At 37.9% G+C, this 13,694-nt stretch overlaps 1 protein-coding gene across 1 annotated transcript in view; it reads left to right on the forward strand.

The window, feature by feature from the left end:
* Window positions 1–5,001: 5,001 nt before the first annotated feature.
* The window catches only part of man2c1 (mannosidase, alpha, class 2C, member 1), a 56,503-nt gene continuing 47,810 nt past the window's right edge, over window positions 5,002–13,694 (forward strand). Inside the window, exons 1-5 of the mRNA XM_055155203.1 lie at window positions 5,002–5,170; window positions 7,075–7,197; window positions 7,335–7,458; window positions 10,311–10,381; window positions 12,474–12,651. Coding sequence (XP_055011178.1) covers window positions 5,058–5,170; window positions 7,075–7,197; window positions 7,335–7,458; window positions 10,311–10,381; window positions 12,474–12,651 — 609 coding nt within the window. The 5' untranslated portion in view covers window positions 5,002–5,057. The remainder of the gene's footprint in view (window positions 5,171–7,074; window positions 7,198–7,334; window positions 7,459–10,310; window positions 10,382–12,473; window positions 12,652–13,694) is intronic.

Genomic DNA, 13,694 nt, shown 5'->3' on the forward strand with positions numbered 1-13,694 from the left:
AACAGTTAAAAATTACACCTTTTGTGTTAAAAAAAAAAAAAAAGACATATTTTACCCTACAGTTTTTGCTGTGTAAAGCTCAAACCTCACAGAAATCTCTCCTGTATTGCAAAAAATAAAAAATAAAATAAAAAATACACCCATGATAAATACTGAGCTCCAAAATTCACTGTTCCAGGTTTCATATGTTGAACGACTAACTATAAACAGTCAGGTTCATAATTCAAAACTCTTGAAGCTCAGGTCTCCCCACAGAGTAGAAAAAAATGCAGTAAATTAAAATTATTTTCATAAATGTTATTCTTGGAGAATGACGTCGTGCAGTGGTTCTCAAACTTCACCAAGAAGCACCAAGAAAATGTTTGACCTTCTGAGTCTAAACCAGGTCTATAACCGGACTATTGGTCTCACCAGGACTCTATAAAACAGTATAAAACAGGACACTTTGACAAGAGTATTTCCTATGAGAATATGGACAAAATGGACTTTAAATGAAACTAAAAACAAAGCAGGATAATCCCAATCAACATTATTTAAACAGAATCTCATTAAAAGTTCGGAGCTGCAACCAAAAAAATGCAAAACAAGCAATAATTAGCCATAGAAGAGACTTTTTCAACTCTCTGCAGCTCAAATTTTATCATATTACAACAGAAAGAACAGAAATCTCTCCTATATTACAAAAAATAAAATAATAATAATAAAAATTTGGGGCCAAATTTTGCCCACGATATAATTATATTTAGCCTGCGAGATCATATCAAATCTGTATTAGAGCTGCCGCCGCACACAGATCGACTATAGAGACAATATTTATTTAAAATGTTGTTATTATTTTATATTTTGCTTGTTGTGGATTAAATGTTTAAGAAAAACTATTATTAAACATTTATTTTAATAAGAAAAGTTTAAAATTTTACTTTACATACCTAGAAAGAAGAGAAAACATGCAGATGTTTTTGAAATTTTTCAATAAATATTTAGTTTGTCCCACGACTTAGTCCCAGTTTTTAATTTTGGTGAATTTGGGTTTGACTCTCTTGCTATAAAGAGTCAGGTCCATCATTTCAAACAGAAAAACAGAACAAATTGCAGTAAACTAATCTTATTTTGATTTGGTTTGTCTGGAGAATGACGTCATGCCCAAGAACCGCCAAGAAAATATTTGACCTTCTGAGTCCTGACAAATCTAAACCAGGACTGTAACCAGACTATATAATGCTTGACAAAAAAAAATCTTAATTTAGTGTCAATCAGCGGTGGAAGAAGTTATAATATTAGAAGATGTAAAACTCACAGTAAAAAAAAGTTCTTGCCAAGACAAAATGAGTCAGTTCATGAGAAAGTCTGAGGACTGAGGGCCACATGGTTTGGACGCCCCTGACATCTATAAAACGTTATAAAATGGGACTTCACGACACAAATAAGAACAAAAACACGGACTTTAAATGAAGCAGTAAGTGCAGGTCGAGCGTGTCCACAGCCCCGCAGTCTGAGCTCCTCTGACGTCGTGCGACGGCGAGCGAGGTCACCGCTTCACCCGCTGGCACCGCACACGGACCGTTAGAGCTCGGACCGGACCGAGGCTTTATGTCCTTCTGGCGTCCGCAGTCCAAACACCGGAGCGTCCAGACCCACGGACCAGGCCACAGTCTCCGCTCGGGCCTGTACTTAAGCTCTGTGGAAGTGTTCATCAAAGGCAGCCGCTTCCTCCACAAACAGTGATGCATCCTGGGAGAGCGCGGCGGAGGGAGGAGGAGAAGCAGGGCATTGTGCTGCTGGAGGCCGACGTGGGCAGAGCCGTGATCACAAGACCGAGACCTGTGACGGGACTGGGAATCACACTGGACTTTCATTCACAGACATTATACAGAACACACGGGGGCTGGGGGAAGGGAGACTGTTGAAGGCTGGAATCATTAAGAAGTTGCTGATACGATACAGATCTCGATACAGCGCACTTTCGATTTGATACGATATATTTCAAATCAATGTGATACGGTTCAATCAAAAACAATGGCTAAATCGTGGCTGTGATACTAAAAGTCTTTGTTAAAACACTTCTTGTGCAAAGTTCATGTGACAAACTGGACCTTTGTCCCATTTTCAACTCATTAATTTGTCTGATTTCACATATTTTGTTCTCAATATCCAACTACAGTTACAATACTTCTTAGTTTTGTTTAATTATCACATTAGACATCCATTCAACCATTTTCTTCCGCTTTATCCAAGGCCAGGATACAGAGGCAGCAGTCCAAGCAGGGACTCCCAGACTTCCCTTTCCACGCACACTTCCTCCAGCTCCTCCAGGGGGATCCCGAAGTGTTCCCAGGCCAGCCCAGAGACAAAGTCCCTCCAGTGTGTCCTGGGTCTTCCCCAGGGCCTCCTCCGGGTGGGACATGAACACCTCCTGAGGGAGATGCCCAGGAGGCATCAGAACAGATTCCCGAGCCACCTCAACTGGCTCCTCTCCACGTGGAGGAGCAGCGGCTCTACTCCGAGCTCCTCCCGTGTGTCCTGTCACCCTCTCTCTCAGGGAGCACCCAGACACCCTGCGGAGGAAACTCATTTCGAGCTCATTAAACAGAGCTCATGACCACCCTGGTTTAGTCCTGGTTTAGACATTAGACATTGTTCATTTAAATATACTTTATTTCAATTTGATTCGATTATTTGTTAATTCATTTCAGTTTCCATATTCATCATACTCACCTGCAGCTCCACATGGTCCAGACAAAAAGGGGGCGTTTCTCATGTCGGCCATTTTTAAAACCTTGGAGGAGGTCGTCAGTTGAGAGAGACTTCTGTTTGATTTTAGTTACTTATTTGTACTTTCTTTTGCGTTAACTCCAGAAGTCTGTTTTAAATACATTCCTGTCAAAGACACACCTTTTTTTTGTTGTCGTCTGCCTTGTACTTTGATCATGTCAGGCCAGGCCTCCCCACAATTCATATAAAACTCAAACATTTTAATCCTCAAAACAGTGAAAATGTCAAATGTGTCACATAAACGAGTTTCCTTCCTCTAAACAAACAACAAAACTGTAGCTGTAACAAAATAATTGTGTAAAATATACCAAAAAATATCAATATATTGATAGAGCAGCACACGATATCGATACTGTATCATCACATAAAATTATATGACATATCAATATTTCAATATTTTGATATTTTTGCACACTCCTATTAAAGGCTCCATATTACTCTGTTTTCTGATGTGTTCTAATGTAGTTTCCTCTTCACAAACAGACCTGGAGCTGTGTTTTGTTTAGTGCTGCCAGTTGATTAAAATATTTAAGCACAATTAATCTCATGAATGTCATAATTAACTCACAATTAATCGCAAATTAATCACACATGTTTGTCCCCTGAATAATCATTTTAATTCTCAGCATAGAAAAGTGGAGAGTGCGCTGTGTGGAGGTATGTATTGGCAACTTCTGAATGATACCAACCCCACTAACCACTCAGCCGCCAGCTGCAGACAGACTGATAATAAAGTGTTACTCAGACATGTGAAAGAAATAAAACACAACTTCAGGTCTGTTTTTGAGGAGGAAACAACATTATAACACAACTTAAGTGACTCTCACAAGAGTTACTTTTGTCTAATATAAGACCTTTGATGAAGAAAAGCTCTCAGATTCAAAAACTTATGAAGAGCCCCTTTGTAAAATCATAAATGTGAATGATTTTTGAACAATGCTCCTGAATTAAAAAGGTGTTTTCCTCCATAAACATTTGTACAAACTACTTTTTCACCTGTGAGTCTGAGCCAGAGTCCAAGGGTTATTTTGGTTCGGTGCAATGAATATTAAATGTATACACAGACCAAGATATGAAGAAATACATTATTACTACTAAAATATCTCCCCCTGGTGGCCAGAACACACACACACACACACACAAGAGCTGGAGAGACTGAGGAGGCTGATGGAGCCGAAGAGAACTGTGCCTCAGATGAATGGGAGGAAGAAAAAAAGAGTGAATTTAGATCAGAAGTCTCCAACCTGTAGCTCCCGTTCACATCGCCCAGAAGTCCCACCGTGTTGTGAAACTTCCAGTTAACAGTTTGTGTTTAGGCGGCTTACACCTCCCCCAAAATTAAGTTAAGAATGATTATGTATTCATCATTCTGTTTCTTTTGTTAGTTTTGCTTTATTTAATCTTTATTTTATTTTATGTTTTTATTTTCGTTTTTCTTTCTTCTTTGTTACAAATATGAATGTGTTTATATTGTATTATATTGTACATGTATTATATTAACACATAATAATAATAATAATAATAATAAAAAAAAAAACGCAGGAAGAGCCCATCAATGTTTTTATTTTATTTTATTATAATTATTTCAATTTTTTGAATATATCGAGTTAATAATCAAACCATACAAGCTTATAAAATAGTCAACGTGTCACATTCGAGCCCTTAACAAAAAATTAAACCAAAAATTGACAATATAAAAAGTATAAATAACATAAATAACATTGAAAGCGATATAAATTCTTGTAAGGTGCTACAAGGGTCAAAAGTAGTGGAACAATATTATTATAAAGCCAGAGGGAGTTTTTTTTTTTTGTTTTTTTTTTTGACGGAAATGCGAACTTTTATTTTGTAGTATTAAAACTGGGAACCGGATGTTTTCATTTCTGCGATCGGTTCTTCTGTTTTTTCGTTTTTTCGTTTCGTGTTTTTTTAAATTATGATTTATTTATTATTATTATTCAACAATTGTGCAATGTATTTGTAATGTGTATTTTCTAATTGTGCGATAGATAATACAAATATTTTTTTGATTATAAAGCCAAAGTACCTTCTTGGACGTAACTTCAGTAATTTTTTTTTTTTTTTTTTTTTTTTTTTACTCTGAACCGAATAATATTTGTGTCTGAAATAAAGAATAAATAAATATAAAATACCAATAAATGAATCCCTGCAGTAACATCGCCCTCTAGCGTGTGTTTTCCCGCACTGCAGCTCCGGTCTCTTCCTGGTTCTGCACGGATCAGCTGATGTGTTGAGTTTGTGTTGTTGGTTTTGAATGAAGAGACATGAGTTCGGGGAAATATCACGGTCCTGTGCTGAAGAACAGACGCACGCTGCTGGAGAGAGCAGAAAAGTTCATCTCCAACATTTATTTTACCGACTGCAACCTGCGAGGACGGTAAGACCCGAGGACAAAAAGATTAAACTGCAAGAACAATGTGTGTGTGTGTGTGTGTCTGTGCACTAACTCCACGTGTAATCTGTGTGCAATTAAAACATTAGACAAATCACATTAAAAACCTTGTTAAAAACTAGAACACTCTCGGTTTGTGGTGTTTGGTAATAATAAAACGGTGAAACGAGCACGTAATTAAGGAAAATATTTATTCACAATTAACATGTGAGTCAGTATAGTCACATTTTCTCTGTGTTTTGGTCATTTTTAAGCAGCTTTTCTGTATTTTATCTAAACAAATAACCATTTATACCTCTTTTTACTGTTCCCAGGGATCAGATTGGTCAAAAATAGAGACACCTGGGACATTTCTTGTATAAAACTGGGACAAATCAGTGGTTTTGTATAAATCTGTGGGACAGGGCTCAAAACTGGGACTGTCCCGGGGAAATAGGGACGTCTGGACACCCTATGTTAATTACCTAATTTCTAAATATAAAAACACTTGTATATGGGCCCGGCCAAGCAGAAGTAAACAACAAGGCCAAAAATTCAAGTTAATTCATCTGATATAAAAATGTATTGAACAGATACATATGTACTCTAGTTTATGAAACTGTTGACCTTTTTTCTGTACCATTTTTGGTTCTAAAGTTCCATATGTTTTAAACAGACCATGTATGAAACATGGAACAAAAATTATTTCCCAAATTTCAAAGACCTGCAAATCATGTAAATAAATGGATGTATTTCATCATATCTTGTGTTATTCCATCTTTGAACTGTTGATGAAGGTACATGATTTTTTTTAAAAAAAATGTATTTAAAATGATAAAAATTTGCTTGGAAGGACTGACATATTTTATAGAAATAGTTTCCTTTCATTTTGAAGTAATATTAAAGTATTCAGAAGAAAAAAGTGACAAATGATGTAAAATCCTGCACCTTCTACTTGTTTGTACAATTTTCCCTCCGTTACTTTTCCCTCCGTTACCATGAACTTTCTTAATAAAAAATCTCATGAGTCAAAAAGTAAGAGGTTTTTCAACCTAATCTTGTACCATATGGTAGAAAACTATATGAAGCAAATATTCAAACCAGTTTGTTAAGGATATGTAAGTGAGAACCAAGAGTTATCACTGTTTGGATTTATTGACCAAAAAGTGCTGCATATTTCATTCCCTCCGTTACCAACGTGAGTTTTTAAATTTTTTGTCAACAACTTGAAAGAATATCACAGGTTTAACTTGACCCTGTTGGAGTGTAACTCTTTCCTACATTCTGATACTTTACTTATTTCAATAGTTCCTCTAGTTTCTGAATAAGAGACATTTGAATGTCAAAAATCTGACCCTGTTTCCCTCCGTTACCACTTGACCAGACCCAAATATATCAGGTCTGTGCATTGCCATGAATCTGGTGATACGATACACATCACGATGTCCCTGTCACGATTCAATATATCCTGATACTAAAACAAAGGATGATATATTGTGATTTATCAATAATTATGTATAATATTTTGGTCAAGTAGCATTCACAAGAACAAAACTGACTGAAATACAATTTATTTAACTTTTAAATCATGAGAACAGTAAATTGAACTTACTTAATTGAAATTTTCATGAAAAGCAGGTGATGGACCCTCCACCCCCCAGAAAAGTTACGCAATGCTTCTTTAAAGCCAGGGTCAGCAGCTCACAAAGAGAAGGCCCAAGAAAAGCTGTAACCCCCAAAATAACACAAAATCTGATAGTATCCTCAAATTTATGTTAAGTTTGAGATCATTTTAGATCTTAAAAATAAAAAAAATGATTTAATTCATGTAATAAACTCAGTAGTTTTACATTTTTGGCTGAATCGTCGAGTTGTTCTGATATTTGTGTTTGTCTCTGTTGTTTTTTCAGTCTTTATGGAGAATCGTGTCCAGTGGAGTTGGAGTCCTTCTTATCTCCAAAACGCATCCCCTTCTCCGAGGCCTTCAAGCAGAACTTCACTCCTTATAAAGTCGGAGAAACCTTTGGACCGACGTGAGTAAAACCACCGCTAACTGGAGGCACTGCTCTGTCATAGACTCTTTCTTTGAGTCTAATCCCGCGCTTTCTGTCCGGTGAAATGCTGTAAATAAGTCGCGTGTTCTTGACCGTTTGTGTTGTTTTGTGTTGAGGTGGTACACGTGCTGGTTTAAAGTCAGCCTCAACATCCCCCCCTCCTGGAGAAGTAAAGAAGTGCACCTGCTGTGGGAGAGCGACGGGGAGGGGATGGTCTGGAGGGACGGGCAGCCGGTGCAGGTAACAGCACCACATCTTCATCTGTGTGGACGACTCAGAAAAAAAAAAAAAAGAAATGTACAGACAATTTAAAGTTCCCGATCACACTGTTCTCTGATCTGTGTTCTGATGTCGTTTCCTCGTCACAAACAGACCTGGAGTTGTGTTTTTTTTTTTTGTTTCATTCACATGTTTAACACCTTTAAACCTGCACATTTACGCCGGGTTCTTCTCTTAAACTGAAAACACTCTGCTCCACTGTGTTTTTAAACTCCACAAACCTTCATAGAGCTGCTTCACTATGGAAAAAAAATCATTATCACGATTATTTTGGTCAATATTGAAATCACAATATTTTTTTTAGCGTTTCTCTCTCAAAAAACCCCCACTTTGTTAAGAATTTATGCAAAACTTTCAAATGGAAAATAAATACAGGCTGCAAATGTGAACCTTAGAGCAGTTTTTTGCGACGTATAAAATTATAAAATGAATAAAATAAACTTTGAACGTGAAATAAAGCCAATAAAAACATAAATGTATCCAAAATAAACTATATATCCAGCTGTTCTACAATCTCTACGTTTAAAAATAAAATTAATATACTTATTTGTATAAAAAATATCCCCAAATAAACTCGTTTCAACTCGATTATAAGATGAGTTTGGAGATGGTTTGACAGACAAATTGAAATCGTGGTCAAAATTAAATTATTTGCACAGACTTACACCTTCACTAGAATCAGTTGGATCATTTCAGGCCTGGAATTTCCAATCTCTTCCAACTTGTTTAGAAGAAATTGGAAAGTTAAAAGTTAAAAGGAGCTGTTAACTTGAAAACCACCACCTTCTTTGTTGGCCTTTAACTGGTTTTATCTTGATTTTATTCCTTATTTTTACTGCCTTCAGTGCAAAATTTGGAAAAACTTCGCCCATAATTTGTTTGCCAGTTGAAGTTTTTCCAAGATTTGCGTTGAAGCTGAACAGTCTTGGGTGGGCAGAGTGTGAGCAGCAGATTCCAAAACGCAAAATGACTTCTGTTTGGGAGTGAATGATTCAACCTGAAAACAGAACAAAAATAAAACATTAAATATAAAATCTTGATCTTAGACTTAAACAAACTTTATTGATCCACAAAGGAAATTATTTGGATATAATAACGAAGAGAAAAAATACAAATGGTGACAATAAATTCTAAATAAGTAGAAAAAAAGAGCAAGAGACACGTGTCAAATAAGACGCAATTATATAAATGTAAATATTAGGGGTGTGCAAAAAGATTGAAATGTCGATATATCGTATCGCTTAAAGGTTGTATAGAGGATTTTCCAAGGAACGAGAAATCCAGCGACTGTTTGTCCTTTTTCAAATGTTGCGCATGCGTGAAACCACCTCCCCTCCCCTACAGCTCCTACGTAGAAACACCTCCTCCCTCCTCCTCCTTACGCCACAAACAGGTTTGTTTACAGCCGCTGCACATGACTTGTAAACAACTAACTACAGTGTTGGTTAGACAGAGACGGAGAAGAGAGAAGTGGGGATCGGGGCAGCGGGGAGAGGAGCAGGAAAGGGGAGCAGAGAAGGTTGCGCGGAGATTCAGTGCGAATGAACTAGCTACAACACGCAGCAGCAAGCGGACTCTTTCTTTGCATTGAAAATTACGTTTTCAGACATAGGATATCGCTTTCGTGTCCTGAAAAACGTTTGTGTAGCTCTTGGAAATAAAGTAAGTTTTCATAATAAGCAGAAGTTTCCTGTCCAGGAGTAATTTGTGGACCAGTGCATCAGTCTTTAGACCCTTCGTCTGCTTCAGTCGCGCCATCGCTGGAATGAATCTCCAAGAATCACCTTAGTTTGGCTTCGCTGCTTTTCCCCTTGTCTTCTTCTTTCAGCGACCTCAAAAACTGACTTTCTTTTGCGGCGAACTGCTCCTGGATTCTTGTCGCCATTGCAACAAACTTTGTGCGAACTGCGAGGAAGATATAGGTCAAAAAAAGCCGCTAAGAACTGTTGCGTTGGTGGAGTAAACAGCGTCTGTGCGTCTTGCGTCTGTGGACTGCGTGACAGTCGTACGTAAACCACGTACCGGCGGCGCAGGCAAGTCAGTTACACTAGAAACGTAGGGAGTTTGATTGACAGCCTGTCAGCTCACAGATAACGAGGCAGTGTCGTTATCTATTGGCAAATGTTTAGCCCCACCACATCCAGAGTTGATGAATTTTTATTCTCTTTTTTTTGGTCATCATAATTACAAGGCGACTGCATCTATAATCTATCACTGACAATTTGAAACAAACAAAAACCTCCATACAACCTTGAATGTGATGATACAGTATCGATATCGTGGGCTGCTGTATCGATATATCACCAAGAGTATTTTTTGGTATATTTCACTAAATTATTTTGTTACAGAGCTACAGTTTTGGTGCTTGTTTAGAGGAAGGAGACTTTTTTATGCGACACATTTGACATTTTCACTGTTTTGATGATTAAAATATTTGTGTTTCATATGAACTTTGCACAAAAAGTGGTTTAACAAACACTTTTACTATCACAGACATGATTTAGCCTTTATTTTTATTGAACTGTATCGAATCGATTTGAAATATATCGTATTGAATCGAAAGCTCACTGTATCGAGGTATGTATCGTATCGGCAACTTCTCAATGATACCCAGTTAAAATAAAACAGAAAGATAAGTAATAAAATATAAAATCACTGCTTTATACAAGAGATCACAGGAAAACAGTGCAACAATTATATGATGATTGACGTTTATTAGGTTGTTTGAGGTTATTTCAACAAGAATTTCTTAAATTATCGGTCACCCTGTTCTTTCACTCAGTACAGAGTCATTAGATCTGTGATTATTTCAGGGCTTAACCAAAGAAGGCGAGAAGACCAGTTATGTCCTCTCGGGGGCGCTGCAGGACGATGAGCCGCACAGGTGAGTTTCTCAGCCGTTTTAACATTTAAATGCTAAGTTTGACTAAGTGGAATTAAAGCTCTAGATCACAGGTGTCAAACATGCGGCCTGGGGGCGAGATGCGGCCCTCCAAGACCTTTAATCTGGCCCTCAGCTGATTTTCTACTAAAATATTTTAATTATATTTCTGTTATAATATTGGTAATTTTCTGTGGTGTTTATCACAGCAGCGTCTCCAGCGTCTCTGTACGTGGCCCCTCCCACCAGAGCAGCACAAATGAAGACTTGTCTCTTTCCAAACGCTCTTAAAGGACGATCGTTTTGACTGTTGACCGTGACACCCTCATCAGAAAAATGTCCAACATGAGAAAAGTGGAGCCGAGTGCAGGATTTTACAACTAAAATTTACTTATTCCTATTTACACACAAGTTAATGTTAAAACTTTGTGTTGAAATTGTATTTTTCTTAAAGTTTCAAATTGTTCATAATATTTTATAAAAAGAAAGAGTTCCACAATTAAAAAAGATTTCTGTAATAGATTTGCGTTTCCTTACACAAATATTTGAACTTATTGTTATTTTTGGGGTTTATATGACATGAGTTTTCTGATCCGGCCACCTTTAAGATCAAAGTCGGTTGAATACGGCCCCCGGACCAAAATGAGTTTGACACCCCTGATCTAGATATCAACAATATCTTTACAACTAGGCATCATTTTATTTTGATCTATAACGTAATTTTGACTTTAGACGAAAGGACGGTGAGAGAAATCTGCAATTCAGTTTTGACGAGGCAAAACGGAATCACAGAAATCTGCAGTTACATCATTAAACACGACACTCAACTCGTCACACCTCGTAAATGACAACTGCAGAAATCTGTGATTCATCTTCAGTGTTGGGGAGTAACAGATTACATGTACCGGAGTAAAGTAATCAGAGTACAAATGATGAGTAACTGTATTCAGTTACAGTTACTGTTTCAGTGAGTGGTAATTGGATTACAGTTACTTTGTTGAAATAAACGGATTACACAGAGGGATTTTACTGTTTTCAGATTTGGGGCTAAACCAGGTCTAAACCAGGACTAAACCAGGTCTAAACTAGAACTAAAACCAGGACTACACCAGGTCTAAACCAGGACTAAACCAGGTCTAAACCAGGACTAAACCAGGACTAAACCAGGACTAAACCAGGACTAAACCAGGTCTAAACCAGGTCTAAACCAGGTTAAACTAAAGGAAACCAGAACTAAAAACCAGGTCTAAACCAGGTCTAAACCAGGTCTAAACCAGGTCTAAACCAGGAAACTAAACTAGAACTAAAACCAGGTCTAAACCAGGTCTACTAAACCAGGTCTAAACCAGGACTAAACCAGGACTAAACCAGGTAAACCAGGACTAAACCAGGTCTAAACCAGGTCTAAACCAGGTCTAAACTAAACCAGGTCTAAACCAGGTCTAAACCAGGTCTAAACCAGGTCTAAACCAGGTCTAAACCAGGTAAACCAGGACTAAACCAGGTCTAAACTAAACAGGACTAAACAGGTCTAAACCAGGTCTAAAACCAGGACTAAACCAGGACTAAACAGGACTAAACCAGGTCTAAACCAGGACTAAACCAGGACTAAACTAGAACTAAACCAGGTCTAAACCAGGTCTAAACCAGGTCTAAACCAGGTCTAAACCAGGACTAAACCAGGACTAAACTAGAACTAAAACCAGGTCTAAACCAGGACTAAACCAGGTCTAAACCAGGTCTAAACCAGGACTAAACCAGGTAAACCAGAAACTAAAACCAGGTCTAAACCAGGTCTAAACCAGGTCAATTTTGGATTTCCGTAATTCTGAATCCCAAACAAATGAACGGCAAAGGTGACGTCATTTGCCCTTGAAGAATGTCGTCGTGGATCTAAAACGACAATCACGGGCAGGAAGAATGACTTTGCAGAAATCCCAAATTTTCTTTTCGACTTGGCAAAACTAAGTTAGAGAAAAATCGGCAGCACAAATCCAGTTAAGTGTTTAAATGTTAAAACGGCTTGGCATACAGGATTCAGATGTTCCTCTCTTCTGTCTTGTATTTACGTTCTTATCCTTTTGTGGTCCTGAAGCCTGCTGCTGTTCGTGGAAGTCGCCTGTAACGGGCTGTTCGGGGCGGGACAGGGCTCCATGATCGCGGCTCCCGACCCCAACAGGAGGTTTTCGGTTCAGAAAGCCGAGCTGGTCGTTTTCCGCCGCGACGTTCAGGAGCTGCTCACAGACTTCGAGATGATGGTGGATATTGTGAAGGTACGAGCAACATTATCAACCCGGGTATCGCCGTTTGAAAAGATAAAATGGGTAACGGTTATTTCCAGTCAGAGGGGAAGACGTCTCGAGCATTTCCATTGTGATGTAATGTCTGTGAGGTTTTTATTTTATACAGAATATCTAGACATGCAAAAATCTGTACATTACACAAACACACCAGACAATATGAGAAGAAGAAAAAGAATTTACAGCCAATCGCAAAGTCAAATCAAAGTATCGTGATATTGTATCGTCAAAGTTCTCAGTGTAACATCATCACCATCACAATATATTGAACTACAAGTCTCTTTGCTTAAATGAAGAGTTATGGTGCAGTAAAACACAGAGAGAACTACATAGACCACAGGTGTCAAACATGCGGCCCGGGGGCCAGATCCGGCCCTCCAAGACCTTTAATCTGGCCCTCGGCTGATTTTCTACTAAAATATTTTAATTATATTTTCTATTAAAATCTTGTTAATTTTCTGTGGTGTTTATCGCAGCAGCGTCTCCAGCGTCTCTGTACGTGGCCCCTCCCACCAGAGCAGCACAAATGAAGACTTGTCTCTTTCCAAACGCTCTTAAAGGACGATCGTTTTGACTGTTGACCGTGACACCCTCATCAGAAAAATGTCCAACATGAGAAAAGTGGAGCCGAGTGCAGGATTTTACAACAAAAATGGACTTATTCCTGTTTACAGACAAGTTCATGTTAAAACATTGTGTTGAAATTGTGTTTTTCTTAAAGTTTCAGGTTGTTCATAATATTATAATATTTTGTAAAAGAAAGAGTTCATCAATTAAAAAAGATTTCTGTAATAGATTTGTGTTTCTCTGCACAAATATTTGAACTTATTGTTATTTTTGGGGTTTATATGACATGAGTTTTCTGATCCGGCCCCTTTGGGATCAAAGTCGGTTGGATACGACCCCCGGACCAAAATGAGTTTGACACTCCTGTTTTAACATGAACTTGTTTAACATTAACTTGTATAAATAGGAATAAGTGAATTTTTGTTGTAAAATCCTGCACTCGGCTCCAC

This window comes from Boleophthalmus pectinirostris, unplaced genomic scaffold (assembly GCF_026225935.1).
Source record: "Boleophthalmus pectinirostris isolate CB_2022bp ecotype Guang Dong unplaced genomic scaffold, ASM2622593v1 HiC_scaffold_2, whole genome shotgun sequence".
In the NCBI taxonomy this organism is placed as follows: Eukaryota; Metazoa; Chordata; class Actinopteri; order Gobiiformes; family Gobiidae; genus Boleophthalmus; species Boleophthalmus pectinirostris.